Below are 19,989 nucleotides of genomic sequence, written 5' to 3' on the forward strand. Positions count from 1 at the left end.
TTGCTTAGTTCTTCAAAAAATGTGTTGTTGATTTCTCTTGCCTTTCAGATGTGTAGTTTATTACTCTTCACATTACTTTAAAACCTGGAAAATACCTTCTACATTATTGCTTTTCTTTTATTCATTTGCTTTCCTAAAACTTGGGTTCTATTTACAACACTATTAAACACTCTCATTAAACACTCTCCAAATCCAAAGAAATACTTGTACTCATTGTCACAAAGCTATCTCCACATCCAAGATCTTTGTGGTATTTTATAAATTAGATTCTTAATATATGTTTATGTAACTTTCTTTAAAAAATACACTTATTCTAATTAGGTTCCCAAATGTATACTACATTTTTCTAATGCAGCGTTCTAATGAAAAACGATGGATGGCATGGATTCCATTCATTACTCTCCTCTGAGCCATGGTGATGTCCTTGTTGGAGGACCATGCATTTCAGTCTAATAGAAATCCATGACAGGCTTGTTTTAGATCCGTAGATGTAAGTCCTCAGACTGCCAATCCTATTTTTTTTCATTTTTAAAAATATTATCTTTTTAAAAATTAAATATTTCAAGAGGATATATTAAAAAAACCAATAAAAAGAAAGAGGAAATGAATGTATAATGACGTCTGAGATATATAAACAATTTCTTTAAGCTAGATGGTTCCCAATGCTATCTCTATGCATTAGATCATTTTAATTCTTCTATTAATGGCCTTTTTCCCTGGTCCATTTGAATATGCCTTAGATCCCTCTTCCCATTTTGTTTTTTTGTAGCCCTCTATTTGTGGGGAGGACGGGCAGGGGGATACTGTGTAACATATGTTGTATTTTTATTTGCAATTGTTTGTAAGAGTTTTTCTGTGATTATTATGGATTTGTACTAATTTTCATTGTTATTTTATGGAGAAGCAATCTAAAAACATTAAAATAAATAATTGGAATCTAGGCAAAATAATATTATTGTTAAATTATATATATTTTGCCTTTCAATCAGCGTTGACTCCTGGCAACTACATGGACAAGTATCTTCAGTTTACCTGGCAATATTTTTTGGAAGTAGCTTGCCATTGCCTTCTTCCTAGGACTGAGAGAGAGACTGGCCCAAAGTCACCCAGCTCATTACATGCAGGACTAGAACTCACAGTTTCCCAGTTTCTGGCCCTGTGCCTTTAACCACTACACCAAGCTTGCTAATATAATATGATCTGTAAAGTTAGCATTTGTAAGAGCCACTATATGATTTGTACTTGGATTCTGAAACTTACATCACATCGCCTTGAATGAAAATTCCACTCAGGAAATCACTTTTTTCCCCTTCAAAATACTTGAGAGTGATGCTGCATTTGCTTTTCTCCTTACAGTGCTATAAGATCACCTTTCCCTTTACCCTCCCTATGGAGTGCCATTTTTTTGTTCCAATTCTATATGGCTCCTGTTATTTTGCTTTGCCCTCTGTGTGTGCATATTAAAGTAATATTACTCTGAACATGAAGAGTATCTGTCACTTTCCAGGGGGGCAATCTGCCTGCCATGAGGTTCCAAACTCTGGTACTATTACGGCCAAGGGCACTTTGGCAATACACTTTTTTTTTCAATGGGTAGGCATGACCTCTTCAGGGATAACTGACCTTACTTCCGGAGTCTTTGCTTCCACACTCCCCTTTATCGTACCACCATTTGCTTTTCAGCTTGTCTAAGACGCCTTGCTCACTGAGTTTCAAAACCGCTAGGTTTACAGGACCTCTTCAAACCAGGGGGGGAAATAACATAAATAACATTACCAATGTTATTTTATGTTATTCAGCACAGACAGTTCATTCACAGCATTCATTATACAAGTTATACATTGACAAAGTGATACAATTGAATACTCCATCTGGCTGCCCCACCCTCCTCCAGCATCCCAGCCATCCCCACCACTCCCAACACATTCTCACCCTTCTTTTCTCCAATATAGCAAGATGAGTATTACTATATCACTTTGAGTAACCAGCAACCTCAGCCATCTGCCAACAGATACTTGCAAATGGCCTTGCTAATGCTGACAACTGCAGACCCTTAACATCTGCAGGGCAATCAGCCTAAGCAGAGCCCTGCACAGTATCTCAGTCCCCTACCCATGATCATGCTCAAGAGATCCAACAAAACTTTAAGGGTGGGAAGTGGGGAAAGGAGGGATGTGATCCTACAAAAGCTTTTGTGTTATGAGCAGCAGTGACTGTAATCCCTTCTTCTAAAAGAAGAGTTGCCACAATGGCCATGCAGGCACATCTAGTCCCATGTACTCCTTTCCCATGTCATCATTAATCAAGGAGAGCACATGTCCTCACCGAGGGAGAGAAAGAGAGAGAGAGAGAGAGATGTCCAAGAAGGTTTGCTCTCCCCAAGTGTTTGGACGCAAAGGCAGTGTGGTTGCTGGTTACTATCCATGCCGTTTATACCCACTAGGTTTTCTTACTGAGGCTGACCTTGGAGTCACCTCCCCCGCTGCCGCACTCGCCCTTGTCGTACCACCATTTGTTTTTCAATTTGTCCAAAAGCCCCTGCTCGTTCAGTTTTAACACTGCCAGGTTTACTGGGTTTCTTTAAAATGAATAGATAACACTCGATGAGTAACAGGCGGAGAACACTCGGAAAGTCATGTGACAACAAGGGATCGGTGAACCAGCACCCTTTAGTCTGATCCAATATTCTCCCCCAGTAAGACTGTATCCCTTACAATTAAAATAACAGCGGGGATGGCGAGTGATGTAACACTCCCTGCGAGTGGGAGAAATGCTACAGAGAACAGAATCACAAAGGAGATTTGTTTTCTTTTTCTGCTTTAAGCAACAAATGCTCACTCAGGATGTCATCTTCTACAGCTGCTCTAGCGGTGAAATAAAATTTGATCCAAATTGGCATAGGGTTAGTATCTGAAAGAATGAAGTGCAGGAACAGTTGGAGAATCATTTGCCCAGCTGCAGCTGTAAACTCAATAATTTGGCTTTTTCAATGTAATAATAAAAATCAGTGTAATAATTTAGAATAGGGGGAGGGAGTCTGGCTCGCCTATTCCTCCTGAGTGATCCTCATGTCACAAAAGACATATAAAAACAATGATTATTAATAATTTCTGTTTAAGGAACAAAAAAGAAAAAAAATAATTTAAGAAGTGTAACATTCAAATCAATACAGAACTGAGAGAACACTTCAGACATTTCACAACATACAAAGACAAAAAAAGGAGATCCTCTTCTGATTTAAATTCTCAGGATTCCATTGAAGTCAATGGGCTGGATATTATATAGCTGCACTGGTTACATGACAAAGAAACTGGTTCAGTTAGCCCTTCTCCCTCTTCAACATGCAGAGGTGTAGCAGCAGTGTTCTGTTGTCAGCTAATTGGATTCTATAAGCTCCAGTAACAGGACAGAAAAAGTGGTGATGGGATATGAGAATCCATTTGTCTACAGGGTCCTCTCTTCATTTTTCCCAAGTATTGCTGACATAATTTTATGCCATGCTGTTTGGAAGTTACTATAGGCTTGCATCTCAGTACCTGTTTCCTCCTCATATTATACAGCACTTGCATGTTTGCTTTTAAAAACCACTGATATTGTTAACTCAGCATTAGTATCTTAAAACAATCTCATATGAAAATCTGATTAAATGTTTAGGACATCCATAAGTGGGGTAGATATTATAGGTAGTACGGATTTCTTTTGCCTGTCCTTTGATATAGATGGCATAAGCTTTAATTTAGACCAAGTTGATGGAACAAAATCAGGTGTTCTCTTTGTATAGCACTGTTTTTAGAGATTTATTTCCTTAGGAAATGTCAAGGATCTTTTTATTCAGTAGTTCCTTGATGTCATTCAGCGGTACTTTTGAATCTGATTTGAGGGATTTACTGACATTTTAGTATTCAGGGCTATAAGCAATTTTCTGTTTATATTTGGCCTGGCCTTCTATCAGAAAAAGTAGCTTTAGCAAACTTTCCCCCCAACTCCCTGACAGAAAGAACAGCCCACTTCTTCTAACAATTGCCTGCAATATTTTGGCTGTATCTCTTAGGATGTGGGTTTGGAATCTATGTGTATGAATAGACACATGTGCTATTATTATTGTATTCTAGCATAATTAGAATTATTGAGAATTATTGATCAAAGGACAGGATCTAACTGTTACATTTTAAAATGCTTAAAACAGTAGTCAGGGATAATTTTAGTATCCAGCCACTCTTTGATAGTTTTGGTTTTTCATCTAGAGTGCTACAGACCAATTTCCATAGAATTAGATACATTATTTCAGCATCTTCTCATGTTAGTCATAACTAGGGCGAGGATTTCTATGACCTAAAAATGTTAGAAGTATGCAAGTATTTATGACCTTAAAACCATTTAAATATGACCAATTAAACCAAAAATATGACTTTTAAAGCAAAAAATATGACTTTACCATTTTTCTGAAATTAGCACCCAATTTTTAAAAATCTGCTCTTACACACACACACAGACATAAATTAAAAGGTGTATTCTTCTTCACTTCCAGTGCAGAAGTGCTAGTATTGAAGGAATCAGATGAACATTTTGAGAGTAAAATGGTCATCCCTGGATTAGTTTTCATTCACAGCAGAATTGCCTTGGATGACCACATGCATCTTGAGGTTATCAAACTCAGAACTCCTTCTGTTGTCCATAGTGTGTTCTTGTATCTGGAGAAACTCCATTTGACATCACAAGAGGTTATAGGAACAAATTTGAAAAAAGCAAACTCATCTGGAGAAAATTCTGGCTCGAAGTCTTCAAATCCATTTAGAATGTTACTTATTTTGCAAAGTGTTGAATAACCCAGATTAGATTGCAGCAGTCTTTGTAGTTTATCACTAATTTTTCCAGCCACTTTCCCCTTTGCTTGTTTTAAATAACTCTCAGTTTGTTTTACAATGTTCAGTGCATCACTAAGTTCCATTCCTACCATTTCAAGTTGGGTGATTGCTCTTGATAATCCACTGAAGTGAGATCCTATATATGCTAAGTTTCCAGCCAAGGTTTCAGAAAAGGAATTTTGCACAATCTTGATGGAGGAAGATTCACAACATTCAAATTCTTTAACTATCCACTGCAAGGAAGCATAATTTGTGAAATAATACATAGCCGCATCCAGCCAAGTCCCCCAATGTGTCACGACAGGTTGGGGAGGGAGAGCTAAAGTAGGAGCAATTTCTTTGAACTTTTGTACTCTAATGAACACTTTTTCCCCATTCGAAATTATCTTATCTACATCAGGATAGTTGCTTTGAATCTCTTCAGCCACTCTGTGTAAACCATGTGCAAGGCATGTGATATGCATCATTTTTGGATAAAGAAATGTAAGTCCCTTGGCTGCTTTAGTCATGTATGGAGCGGCATCTGTTACAAAGAGAAGGATATTTCCCCTTTTTACACCATCCAGCCAGAGTAGTTTCATAGAATCGTCAAAGAGCATAGCAATAGTGGAACTGTTTACTTTTTGTAGAGTTTCACATGTTAGAAGAAACACTTCATCAGGCGTGTCACATTTCAGAGTTCCAGTAATAACACTGGCTATATATCTTCTGTTTACATCACTTGTTTCATCTATTGAAACCCGTATCTTCTTGTTGTCAACAGAAGATCTTATCCTTTCTAACACATCTTCATAGCAGGCAGAGATGTAATTTTTCCTTACAGTTGATTCATTTGGAATCGGGTGACTGATTCTCCAAAACAAGACATCTCCAAAACATGCCTGAGGCTACCACTATGTAATTTCCTTAAGGGAATATTTGAAGTAACCATAATTGTACAGAGATCCTTACAAAATTCTGACTGGGTATTTGATGAACCTGAAGTTGAAGAAGAAGCTCACTCAAAAAGGAGACGTTGCCTGTTCTCAGTGAAGGTAAATCTTGCTAAACAACTCTTGTGTTTCACGGTATCACAATGTTGTTGAATATTAAAACGCTTTTGGGTCGATACCTTAACTTCACACAATTTACAAAACAAAATATCACCATCGCTACTGAAAATCTGCTCCCCAAATTCTTGAACAAGACACCGTAATTTCACACTTGCTGAACATCTACTTTTAGGCATGTTGAAATCAGATTGCAGCTCTCACATGACTCTATCACCTTGAACACACACACACCTGAGTTGGGAGCAAATGAGAAAAAGGCGGGGGGGGAGGCAAATTCTCACTCTTTTTCTCAGGCCTGGTCAGTGGAGAAGCCTCTACCTGCTGAAGTCATTTTAAAAAAGGTTGCTCTCCCTCTCTTACATGCACACACACACACAGCCCTGAGTTGGGGAGCAAATAAGAAAAAGAAAAAACAGGCAAATTCTCACCTTTTTTTCAGGCCTGGTCAGGGGAGAAGTCTTTTCCCTTTCCCTCCCTCCCTCACCCCCCACCCCCAAGTTGGGGAGCAAATAAGAAAAAGAAAAAACAGGCAAATTCTCACCTTTTTTTCAGGCCTGGTCAGGGGAGAAGTCTTTTCCCTTTCCCTCCCTCCCTCACCCCCCACCCCCAAGTTGGGGAACAAATAAGAAAAAGAAAACAACACAGGCAAATTCTCACCATTTTTTTCAGGCCTGGTCAGGGGAGAAGCCTTTTCCCGTTCCCTCCTTCCCTCACACACACCCCTGAGTTGGGGAGCAAATAAGAAAAAGAAAACAAAACAGGCAAATTCTTACCTTTTTTTTCAGGCCTGGTCAGGTGAGAAGCCTTTGTTCCCACTTCTCTCTCTGTCTCTCTGTCTGTCTGTCTGTCTCTCTCTCTCACACACACACAAACACACCTCCTTGAGTTGTGGAGCAAATAAGAAAAAGGAAAAAAAAAAAACAGGCAAATTCTCACTTTCGTTGCTGGCTCGCACTTGCTGACTTATCAGGAGGGTTGCCAATGACCAAAGTATGATCAAAATATGAAGTTTGTTACAAAATTAAGCATAAATATGACATAACACCTTTAAAAAGTCAAAATATGACTTTTCAGGCAAAATAAAAAGCATCTAATTCTCATCAGATTACTCTAAAACATGTTTTAACTTACTTATAAATTCAAATAAAGGTTCCAGAAAAAATATGACATGTCATAGAAATCCTCGCCCTAGTCATAACCACTGTCTTCTTATTGGATGAAAGCAATGGCTCCATATGTTGATTTGTATGATTTCTCATGGTTCCATTTTGAAATTAAGTCTTCAGATGTTAACACACCAACTTGGATATAGTTCTCACTTAAACTTTATACTATCAAGGGAAATTGCAGTATTTAACATAAACCAGTTAGAAATGTGAGAATGACCTGAAATTAATAATATATTCCTCATTGATATCTGTAGATTCCACCCAAATGATCCATCACATCTGGGGAATCGCCTATAAAATGGATGCCTTACATATAACATTCTGATCCGATTGACTTCAATGGTCAAATTTCTACTGACTTGGTTGGAACAGTCAGTCAGTCATAAAATAAGATGCATTTCCTTTCCCGATAGTGGAGATAGATGCCAGATGTTGTCTAAAGAGCATATAGCATTAGATTAACAGTTAAAATGACCACAAATAACAAACGTAATGAGACAGAAACTAAGACCATATGTATAAAAAAAGCACCATTAGACCCAATGGAAAAGCAAAGTGTTCTCTCTTGGCTGCTTCTATTCAACTGGAATGTAAATCAAAACCAAATCTTTCTAACTCATTCTTCTCCCACTCTATTGACCTGTCAGAAGGACATTTTGAAAAACAAGATGAAATCAACATTAGCATTTCTCTCTCTCTCTCTTTCTGTGACTGTGTACACTATGTGTATCTGTATTTTTAAAGAGAAAAAAGAAGATATTTTAATATAACCTTTAGGATCTACATTGAAAATGAACATTGCAAATCACATTTTGCTGTTTTGTTCTTTGTGAAAACTCAAGGCTCTATCAAAACCTTGACATTTTTCTGGCAGTTCTTATCTTTCCCCCACTGAGTATTGTAGTTGCAGTGAGAAAATCCAAACATATTTGTTACTTTATTCAGATTTTGTGGCTGATAACATGGGATAGGCTTTCTCTGTGTAGTTAAAGCACTGGTGGATCCCTGTAACTCTACCTTCTACCCAATCCCATCTGCAGGCTTTGTTTTCTGCATAGCTATTGTCTTTTCTGTCTTGGTGGCTGGTAGATCCCTGTAATCTTTTGTTTTGCCTAATCCACTTGCCTCCTGTATTGTATGATTGTGGCTGCTATATTCTCTCTATAACCTTATGGCCAATGTACTGTCTTTTTACAACATTTGGGTCCAGTACATGTTATTAACTAGGCTCTATCAGTTGCTAACAACCCTATTTGTTGTCCACCTAGCAGGAAAACACTTAGCTTTTCCATTTAGTTGTCCTATATAGATTTGTATTTCTTTGCTCAGACATGCACATACCTAAATACTTTTACCACTAGAATCTCTTTAAGTTATCAAACCAAACAAGGGCTATAATAGGCATTACATGATTGGCATGCACACCAGAAAACAATCACATTATTTCAAAATAATGGCCCATTAAGCAGTAGCCAGTATATCACAAATTCCTTTTGTTCTTACACAGTTTGGACCCACTTGACAAAGAAACAAATATAGGGAGTGAGACTACTGCATTAAGGAATCCTGGAAGTCCCATCACCATTTAGAAGCAGTCTGGCAGTTAACTTTCCTGCTCATAATTACTTTTCCTTTTTCCTTCCTCCCCCAGTTTTATTAGCTACACTGTAGTAACGAAAATTGGCAGCATGTTTATAGATGCATCAACTGGGGATGAAGGGAAAGAAACAACACATTCAGTCTACCTACCTCAGTGGTGAACCTTTTGGCGTTGCAATGCCATAGCCTTTGGAATCCAAGTTACCTCCCACCTTCATGGTGTCACATGGCTTTCTCTGTTCAATGTACTCATTCATGGTGGACTCTAGCAGGTAGGCATACTTCCCTTTGGATCGCCTCACACGCTTCATCCCCTCTTCTGTTGTCGGCACGAAAACAGAGGGCTCAGCTGACTTCATGTACGTCCACATCTTCTCAAAAACCGCTATTTTAGATCTCTGTCCAGAATAGCATAAATCCGCTGCTCTTAGCATGTGTTAATACACAGAGCAGAGATTCATACACCAAGGAAGACACAAATTTGTTGGGCTGTGTGTGCCTACACGGTGCACAGCTAAAGAAAGGATATTACTCAAATTAGGGGCTGGTTTATATTGGTGAACAGAGAAATGGATGGATTGTATGAATTGGTACCATTCAATGGCATATTTTATGGAAAAAAAATTAAGTCAAGCAGAAGGGAGACTGAAGAAAAAATAATTTATAACTATAGAAGCTTTTTTAAAAGCCGAATTCTAGGAATTATGTTAGAAATGATAGCACATTTGCTAAATTCTAATCCTAAAGAGGATTTGTAATGTAGTGGCAAAACATATAGCATGTAAGCCAGGCACTCCAGTCTGAATTCCTCAAATCTCTGGTGATTCGCTATCTGTTTAATGGATCTTTGGGTTAGGAAAGGCTTCTGGAAAACTACTGCCACTTGGAATAGGCAGCACTCAAATGCTCGGACTCCATATAAGTCAAACTTGTGGGACTGAGAATAAAAGCAAGAGAACTGTACTGCGCTCCACAAACTGAGTAGGAAGACTGGAGAGAACATGAGAGAGAAGTGAGAGACAGAAGACACTAGACCACAGAAGGGAAGTGTACTTTTGGTGGCTTGGTACATAAGATGCTGTTGAATAACTTCAATGTATTTGCATATTGTAAATGGTGCCATTAAATTACAGAGCTAACTAAGTATTTATTATGCTCTAAACCTGAGCTACAAGTCACAGGGTAATTACGTTTGATGCTGCTTAAGTGTAATTACTCAGTAATCTGTGGAAGCGTATAATTACTCCATGTTTCAAGGGTATTTATGGTATCTGGCAGAAGCCTGCATGGGCTATATTTCCTGGGCTAGCATGAGTCTCACTTTGTACACAAAAATCAGAACTAATTTCTCTTACCCGAAAGAATTCTTTAGTAGAACCAGCGTCCAAAGTCCCGTAAGCAATCTCTGTCTGCTTGGCCAAGTCTTCTGCACTCTCTATGGGAGACACCATTCTCTCTACTGTTAAAAATGCAGCTAAATTGGCTGTGTAAGATGAGATGATGATCAAAGTAAAAAACCACCAGACTCCACCAACTATGCGTCCAGACAGAGATCTACCAAAAGAAGAAAATACGGCAATAGATTCAATGATAATAGAAAACAAGAAGGGTAATACATAGAATCTGTTTCCTCAGAAGCACTAGCAGAACAATTATTTTATTATACCGTTTTTGTATTTTAATCCTGTTATTGTAAGAAGGGAAGGACAGCCATTTATGGTCCTTTCGGATTGGAGCAGCCTATAAAACCCAGGGAATGAATGAATTTTTGGTAAACAGCACTCGCAGTTAGCTCTTGGCCTAAATGAGGATGAAGAATTATCTACAGCTACATTAATAGCTGCCAATTAGCTTCACTAATAACTTACATCACTCTATACTTCACTATTATCCTGCACCTACTAGGGCACCAGTACATATGGATAAAGTTAGCTCCACTTGAAAGGCAACACCAACTGAACTTCTAGTACTATAGATTTCATAAAACTTCCTCTGTTCAGCTGCAACTAATGTGTCCAGTGAAATGTAGTAGATGCAGCACTACACTGATAAATCAGTTTCATGTATTTTGGTTTCCATCTAGATCCCCCATTATATTAATTTAAAGTAGTGGGGTATAAATCACATGGTAATCATTTATGAAAAGGTACTTCAGACAAAAGGTGTCTGATTAGAACATCATACATTTATGGAAGATAAATTGAGGTTTGTTTGTTTTTTTTTAGATTAACTGATATATAATCTATCTCCATCACCCTCATTTTGCCACTGCAGATAGATCACAAACTGAAGAAAATCATCCTAAGGAAAATGAAACACTGGAAGAACAGAATGGGATCTTTGTTACTGCAATATGACAAAAAGGAAGACTACTTGCGTTGACTAGCATGCAAGGCTTGCCTCTTTGTTGCAGAAGAAGCTAGACACACCATATCACATATGTGTCTGTATGGACATTAATTTAGTACATGGAACTTAGTTAGTACATTGTTATTGTTTCTTTGTCCAGTGTGACAGATATGATTAATGTAGTTAAAACTAGGGAGAGTATGACTGCATTATCTACAGGGATGGCAAGAAAAAAATCTCTATTGCCTTTCAGCTCAGCCCATTTAAAAATTAGTAACAGGACAGCTCTATAGTGTAAAAAGGGAAACGTTCCTTTTCTCACAAGAAGCACAGCAGTGGCATTTCAACTTCCTTGCTTTATAACTGAAATCTCATAAATTAAAGGAAGTAACTGCCTACAGTTCCAAAAATTTGTTGTGAACAAACATATATATTTTAACAATTGGGAAAGATCACATCCTATTCTAGCTGCGTCAGGAAATTAGCAAAAGAAAAGGATGGTGTGACCCAGCCACTACTGTTGGTTGCCTCTAGGGCAAAGTGAAGAAGGACAATCAATGTGTTTAAAGAGCCCAGCAAATCAAAATCATTTCAGCCATAGGTCCTTCTCTGTTTCTTCACTGCATGCTTCAGCTTTGTGGGCTACCCAACATATAACTATTTGTAAAAGTAGTCCATCAACGTTGATTCATCTGTATGTTGTTCTTCAGGTAACCTAAAAGAATTCCTGCAACTATTTTAAAAACAGTGGGAAAATGAATTTCTGACGATGCGTGGAGACATTACAATGTCTGAAGAACTAAAGTCCTATTAAGTTCAGTAGGACTTAATTCTAGAAGAATGCTACATTGTAGTCCTAATGATATCACCCTACCTAGTACTGTAAACTGCAGGTCTGCTTTTTCAGAACTTGCTCTGAAATACAAAAGGACACAATTTAAATAGCCCTTATCTTTCTAAAATGTGATATTTACATGTCTCATGTTATTGATCTAACTTTGGTACAGCTTTTATTCATTACAAGATTCAATATTATTTATATTAATTTGACTTGAAATCCATTCAGAGTTGGCCTGTGGAAGAGAGATGTATTTGATGTACATATGCTCCCAGTGGCATACTGTATATGAATAAATCTGCAAGTGTTAGAAGCCTTCCTCAGCTGCACTTAAACATGGCACAAAAATGCCCTGGCAATATCTTTTTTTGCCGTACCCCCATGAGAGTGCCTTCATCTCCTTTCCAGTACATGAATGAGAGAGGCTTAAGTCATTCTTAGCTGTACTGGTATTTGTTTTTCCCCTGAAGCTGACAATGTCTAATGACATCTGCAAGGTAAATAAAATTGGTTATGCTTTGTTATCTGTAACTGAGGGAAGTCCACTGATAGAAGGGACTGGGAACAGTCAAGATAGGGATCAGCAATGAGGAGAGCAAATTTCATGCTGGTATAATTTATGCCAATACACAGAAGGGGAAAGATTCTTAGTTTGGTCTGAAAAGGGGGAAATGAAAATTCATCTCTCTCATTACAAGTGTAAATGCCATCATCTTTCAATTTATAGAAGAATGACTAAAAATGTACAGAGTTTAGAAAAAATAGTTCTTTAACAAATGTGTGACATTTGCAGATAATACTCCTAGCGTTGCTCTATGGATAGATGAGTTTAAAATGGGGTCTGATAATTTGTGGTTCAAATGTTTGTGAGAGTCCAGCCCTTATCTTCTAATTCTGTATAAGCCATGTCATCAGGTTAAGCCACAATGTTTTATTTGTTATATGTCAACTTGTTTTGGTTAACCTGCACCTATCTTTTCCCCCTAAAAGATTATCACTGGAAAGAATCATAGAAATATTTGTGGAACAGATGGAACAGTTCCAAATGGAGATCATCATTATCTGGACCCCTTCAAAAAATTAAATTAACGAGGCAGGGGATTTCTTCAATATGAAGTTTGAGAGAATTTAACTGAAAGGTAGCTGTTTTCTATTCTCTAAATTTGTGAAAGAAATGAAAATAGAATAATATAGTGTCAGGCTGAGACTCTGACTGGTAAACCCACTCCTATTACAATATTGAATCTTTCTACCTTACCAATTGTGCAAATTATATGCTGCCTTTATAATTTTTAAATGGCTGGCATTTTGTGCCCAGAGTTGAGGCTCTTAGGATTTTTCTGGTATTTAATCTTCTATACTTTCCCAACCTGCAAGGATAATTCAATTGCCAAAAATAAACAAAACCTCAAACCCCTCTTTCAAGAAGGGTATTTCAATTCAGCTCTGTAATTTAATGGAGGTCAAGTTATAAAGTTAGGGCAACTTGAACTTCAGAAGAGAGCAGTTCCAGCCCTCTGTGGCCTGGCCTGCATAATAACCCTTTGCTAAGGCAAAACACAGATCCCTCTTCACTGTCCTCCAAGAAAAGAGTCTGTTATTTGTAATCTTTCACGAGATTATCAAACAGGTCCTAAAGCATCAAAATGTTCTGTTATTGGCCATTTGCCCATTGTCCTCCCCCAAAGCAATGTATTCCCCCAGAGGAGAATACCCACTTACACAAAACAATCTTTCCCGACTTTGGACTCTTGAAATGTATTGGGACTGCAATTCCCAGAGTTCCTGCCGCTAAAGGTATGCTCTGGAATTCTGGGAATGGAAATCCCAATGCATCTGAATGTGCCACGTTGGGGAGGGTTGTCCTAAAACCAACCAATTTTAACCTGTCCTCCCAAACTTGCAAAAAACATAGTCCAGACAAGGAAATGCCACACTATGATTCCCTGCACAAAAATGGCAACTGGAATAATCTCCTTAAAGGAGATATTTCCTCTGAGAAGAATTGTGGATGAGTTGCAATTTTGCACCAACAAGCATTTTTTTCAAAGTGTACTATATTGTTTTATCTTTTGATATATTATATGCCAGAATCACATCCAAAAATAGGACATACAGACCTGTATAATTTGACTCTATATCTAACCTGAAATTTTATGTTTTTTCTTAGTTCCTGAGTCATTAAACTAGGTGTAGGAGGGGAGGATGCCAGGTTGCTTACTGTTGTAAGAAAATGCCCACTTAAATAAGGAACCAAAGGGTTTGGAGCGAGAGGCAAAAAAAAAAAAATCCTTTATGGCATGCACAACTGCAGGGATCACTGGGCTCCTGTCCAGAAGAATCCAAAAGAGCCCTGAACTAAGCAAGGTTAGGGTTATACACCCAGAAATGATACACAGGAATGATAAAGAAAGCGATGTAAATCATACTGTGACCTTTACAACTGGAATGTTAGTGTCTGATAACGCTATGGAATGACCTTACGATGGCTATCCAAGTGCTTCTACATTCCTCTCTACTAACCAGACCCTATAGCCACCCTGATTGTAGATACTAATACCATGTACCATAAACAATCTTTAATGCGCCCATGTTTTCCTTCACACAAAAGAAAAGACAACCATTTGATTTCTATTGTCTGTCTCCTCTCCCTCCAGGGTCATCAGGCAGTTTCAGTTTGTCTGCTCCTTTCATTTCTATGCCTTTCTTCATGCTTATGTCATGTACCTGTCATCTTACATGAAATTAATTCTCCACACTACCCAAGATCTAAACTGTCCATTTCCTTCTTCCGTAGGCTCTGTGTCAGACTTCGTCTTGGCCCTGATTTCCTCTCTACCCTTTTCCCCCTTGATACTGCCAGTCATCTAGAAGCACTTATAACACACTCCAAATAAGAATAACTGCCTAATGTTGAATGCCTTCATGCTTGCTGTTGAAGGCCACTTTAACTGGCAAACTGTATTTGTATGCCATCTCCAGCTGCAATTTATATAGCTTTTCTTCCTCTCTAAAGCTGGGATGCTCATATGGCTCAAACTGCTCACTGGCTGTTAAGTAGATCCCAGACTTCAAATCTGAGACAGCTTAATCCCTTAATCCCAGTGGACCTGCTACAGAGGGATTACATGGTTCATTCCATTGGACTGTCATTTCTGGAGGTGGGAAAAAGGAATGGATATATGGGCATAAAGGACAGAATACAGGCATAATCAACTATCCCCACTGTACTATCCCCACCCTACTGTATTTACAGTTGAACAATTCTAACACAAAAATAAACCACATTCAGAAACTGTACAACAGTCATCCCAATATGTTGTTCTTCAAATGGGTTGAGCTATTCTTCCCAGAATACCTGGTGAACTGGCTGGGAGTTCTGGGAGATTTATCCCACTTTTTCTAAAAGCTGTCATGTTTAGGAAAACTAATATAGATGCATATCAATATTTAACAATATCAACTAGACAGGAAGGGAGGTAACCTATTAGGATGGGTGGTACAAAAGACAATACATTCAGAATGTTCTGCCCTATCCAAGGATCCCATTTTGGGGCAGTGAGGGAAGAATGAGGAAAGAAAAACATTGGTTATATATCTCCCTCTCTCTTCATCTTTAGCAGGCTTCCACTTGTACTGGAGGGAAAGATTAGTGAGACAAGCTTCATGATTTCTTTCTCATTCCACTGCTGTGCTTCCCGAAAAAATACTCTGCAGAGAGGAAGAACACATGAGAAACTTAGGGAGAAGGAGAATGGATGAAGTCCTATTTTTGTGGCATTAATTTCTTGGTCTGATCTACCTAGTGGGGCTGACAGTTTCTGCCCACTTGTTCTTGTACAAATCCTTGTTCTTTGTTGAATCCCAGTGTTTCACACGATCAGAAGCTATTCCTTTTGCGGAATGGCCAATTTGAATGAGGATCTTGGTGGAGGGGTAGGCTGATGTAGTTTGCATCCAAGAGGTGGTCCTGAAGTTGCAGTTTATCTTTATCCTCTATCAATGAATAGCTGTTATTCACTCCTTTGGGAAACAAAAGGCTCAGTATTTTAGGCTGTAGTGTAATGGAATAGCAACAAGTAACATCTTTGTGATTAGGTCCCAGCTGGCTTTTTTTTGCATGAGACCAACTATGGACGTATAGATATTGAGGTTCTGTAGCTATCCTCCTCCTCTTCCTCCTCCTCGTACTGATAGCTGATTTCTGCTGAGGCAATACAATCAAAAGAGAAATTCATTTTTCCCCTGCTTATAGCACACTGAAATTTTATTTGGCCATGTGATTTCACCCCTGACAAACTAATCATTTGTACGCCATTATCCATGGAACATCAAGTATATCCCTTTGTATGTGTGAAAACAGAAGACAGAAGCATCCTTCTTAGCACTTTGACCATTAAAATATACTTATTATCTTCAGCTGTTTTTAGTACTTCAGAATAGTTGTATCATAAAACTTGACATTTGGATATGTGCCTCTGCCCTTTTGATTTATGCTCTTTTACTGACACAGCAGATACCTGAAGGAAGGAACATCTTTTTTATTTAGAATCAGATCTATGAAAACAGTAATTACAGATGGTAGATGTTCATAGAAAAGTTTAATGCTTTGAGTGAACCCTCCCCTGCCCCAAACCCTATTTTGATGAAATAGTCAGATTGACCAGATGGGTCCTTATGTTATCAGACTTGGTACATTGTGACACAGATACAGTATATGGTGCCCTGTGTGCTTAATGTTCCTGTTCCTGTGCATTAGCAGCATTCTGATCTGTGAAGATTAGCAGATTATAATTCGAATACTCTTTCTGTGAAGAATATAACATGCCGATTTCTACAAATCAAACTGCTGTTAAAAGCATAAAAGCAAATTATATTGGTTAGTTGACAAATGTCCACTTAACTTTCTTTGTTTGATAATTAAATACTTATCTGTGGTTATTGGAGGTATAAAAACTTGTTAGGAAAAAAGTTGAAAGAGCTCCAATTGAAATAAAAAAATTAGGTGTATACGGAAACTACGCACTCTGGTTTGGGGCTTCAAAGATAATCAGATCTGTCAAGGGATACTCTGGAGTACAGATGTAAAAATTGGATCCATGGGGGCATGAGCAATATCAGGTATGAAATCCAGCTGTTACTCATCCTTCTCCAGAAAAACTCCAATTTACGTCTTTTCTTTTTTAAAAAAAAGAAGTAGTGCAGGATTTTTGCTGTTTGTAAAGGTTATTTTTCTTGTGCAGCATTTCCTGGATTATTGTATGGCCATCTTCAGACATTATGAAAAGTAGGAAGCACACTAACTTCATTCCTTCACATCGCTTCACTCTCCATGTGAAAAGCAACATGTGTAGTGGAAGATGCTCCAAGTGATTCAGATGCAAGTTGTTTGCTTCGGAGTAAAACTAAAAAAGTCAGCTGCACATTATGTTGAAGTGAAAAACGCTTTTCTAAGAATTAATTCAAGTTACACGTGAAAGGATTGTCATCTGTATTGTTCTGTCAAATGAGCCATTTCTATATTTATTCCAACTGTTTGAATTTTAATATCCCATCTGCAGGTTGCATCTTTCTCTGCATAGATCCAGAATTCTTGGCCAAATAGTTATCTAACTTGCTTTGTCTTGTTTAATTGCAGTTCATTTTCCTTTTTGTTTTTACATTTCCTGGTGTAGCTGCTGATGAAAGTACAAGGACAAAAATACCTTTTCTCAAGCTATGTAGCGTCTCTTGTACAGGCTTGCCTCTTTTAATACATTAATTCTTTCTATCCAAAGAACTGCTACCTGATACTCCCTCATTTTTTTTAAAGGAAATGTGACTTTACACATCAGACTCATGGCCTTTGATCTTATCTTTGCAGAATGTAACTTAAACTAAGTACTTTGCATTCTCTTTGACAGATTATTACCAAAGCCACCCAATCTCCAGTTGAACTTATAGTAAAAAATGAACATGATCGTCATAAAATATTTATTAAATTTATATAATAAAATATGCAGTATAAATCTGTCTGAAAATTGTTTGAACAGCTTCTTCAGCTTTTTCACTCTCACCCCTTCTCTAGAGCCAGTTCCTTGTGTAAAATTGCATTTTAAAAAATGACAGGATTTTAATTAGAATAGCGAATTTGGTGTTCCAACTCTGTGTTGCTTGGGGAAGATTTCCTAGATTGCTGTTCAATTCGTATTTAATAAAGGGTTATTTGTTCAAGTGACTATTTGTCACAAACTGAATTTAAGCAAAGATGAACAGAATAAAAATGCACTATACCTTTTTTTAGCTCTTAGGGTTGGCAACACATTCAATCTTCCTATTTCTGAATATGCATTTGACAGCGTAAAGCTTCCACATCCAAGGAACATGACCCAACTGTCTTCTTACATCAGCCAGATAATAAGCAGATGCCATACGGAATGTGTACTTCCTACTCATAGTTGCCTTGGGACGGGAGGCACATTCTCATCTTACCCATCTGCCAGAAGACTGTGTAGTCCCTATCTCATGAAGAAGATCATAGCAAGGAAACAACAACCTGGACACACAACGGGCAAGTGTAGGAAGCTCCCTGTGTCATCCCTCCTGCCAAATAAACACACTGAGCTCTGCTTTGAACAAGGGCCCTGAGACTGGAAATCCTCTCCATCTACAGGTCAGGACACTAAAGTGGCAAACTGCTATTCAGGCAAAAGTACTAGGAAAGAAAGATCAGCCTAGCCTGAACTGGCTATACAAATACATGCCTTACGGTTCACTTCCCCTTCCCTTATATATGTCTTGCCTTTGTATGATGTGAACTGCTCTGGGAAATAATAGTTATCTGAAAAGTGGGATAAACATATAGTAGGTAAAAAAGGAATAGATTAGGAAAGATTATTGTATCAAATGAAATGTCTGGCTTCCTGAACTACAATGACAATATCCTACATCTAGGCAGGGGTGCAAAAGATGACAGCTCTCCCCAGTTGTCCCTACCCCTCAACTACAGGAACAGCAGCTAAGGATTTCATCTATTTTTAAATGTTTTTAAAAAAACATTTAAAGTGCACAGCCAGGTTTTTCCACCCTTGTTGTCATTCAGTCGCTACGTCATGTCTGACCCTTCATGACCCCATGGCCCATAGTATGCCAGGCCTTCTTGTCCTCCACTGTCTCCTGGAGTTTACTCAGATTCATGTTCATTGCATCGGTGATGCTATCTAACCATCTCCTCTGCCGTCCCCTTCTCCTTTTGCCTTCAGTCTTTCCCAGCATCAGGGTCTTTTCCAGTGAGTTCTCTCTTCACATTAGGTGGCCAAAGTATTTGAGCTTCAGCTTCAGTATCTGTCCTTCCAATGAACAGTCAGGGTTGATTTCCTGTAGGATTGACTGATTTGACCTCCTTGCAGTCCAAGGGACTCTCAAGAGTCTTCTCCAGCACCACAGTTTGAACGCATCAATTCTTCGGCACTCAGCCTTCCCAAAGGTCCAACTCTCACAGCCATACATCACTACTGGGAAAACCATAGCTTTGATTATATGGACCTTTGTTGGCAAGGTGATGCCTCTGCTTTTTAATATGCTGTCTAGGTTTGCCATAGCTTTCCTCCCAAGGGGCAGGCGCCTTTTAATTTCATGGCTGCAGTCACCGTCTGTGGTGATCTTGGAGCCCAAGAAAATAAGATCTGTCACTGCTTCCATTTCTTCCCCTTCTATTTGCCAGGAAGTGATGAGACCAAATGCCATGATCTTAGTTTTTTTAATGTTGAGTTTCAAGCCAGCTTTTGCACTCTCCTCTTTCACCCTCAACAAGAGGCTCTTTAGTTCCTCTTCACTTTTTGCCATTAGGGTGGTATCGTCTGCATATCTGAGGTTGTCGATATTTCTTCCGGCAATTTTAATTCTGGCTTGTGATTCATCCAGACCGGCATTTCTCATGATGTACTCTGCATATAAGTTAAATAAGCAGGGTGACAATATACAGCCTTGTCATACTCCTTTCTCAATTTAGAACCAATCGGTAGTTCCATGTCCGGTTCTAACTGTTGCTTCTTGACCCGCATACAGGTTTCTCAGGGGACAGGTAAGGTGGTCTGGTACTCACATCTCTTTTAAGAATTTGCTACAGTTTGTTGTGA

General features: G+C 38.4%; 1 protein-coding gene across 2 annotated transcripts in view; it reads right to left on the reverse strand.

The window, feature by feature from the left end:
- GRIA1 (glutamate ionotropic receptor AMPA type subunit 1) overlaps nt 1–19,989 on the reverse strand; it is a 97,285-nt gene that overhangs the window by 12,613 nt on the left and 64,683 nt on the right. The window contains exons 10-12 of one of the 2 annotated variants that reach the window (XM_063292166.1): nt 10,041–10,239; nt 8,836–9,083; nt 1,624–1,738 (exon numbers count right to left, since the gene is read on the reverse strand). In XM_063292166.1, the coding sequence (XP_063148236.1) occupies nt 1,624–1,738; nt 8,836–9,083; nt 10,041–10,239 (562 nt within the window). Of the gene's footprint in view, nt 1–1,623; nt 1,739–2,463; nt 2,579–8,835; nt 9,084–10,040; nt 10,240–19,989 lie in introns of both variants that reach the window. The other variant, XM_063292165.1, reaches the window with a different exon arrangement.

Source organism: Candoia aspera, chromosome 2 (genome assembly GCF_035149785.1).
Source record: "Candoia aspera isolate rCanAsp1 chromosome 2, rCanAsp1.hap2, whole genome shotgun sequence".
NCBI lineage: Eukaryota > Metazoa > Chordata > Lepidosauria > Squamata > Boidae > Candoia > Candoia aspera.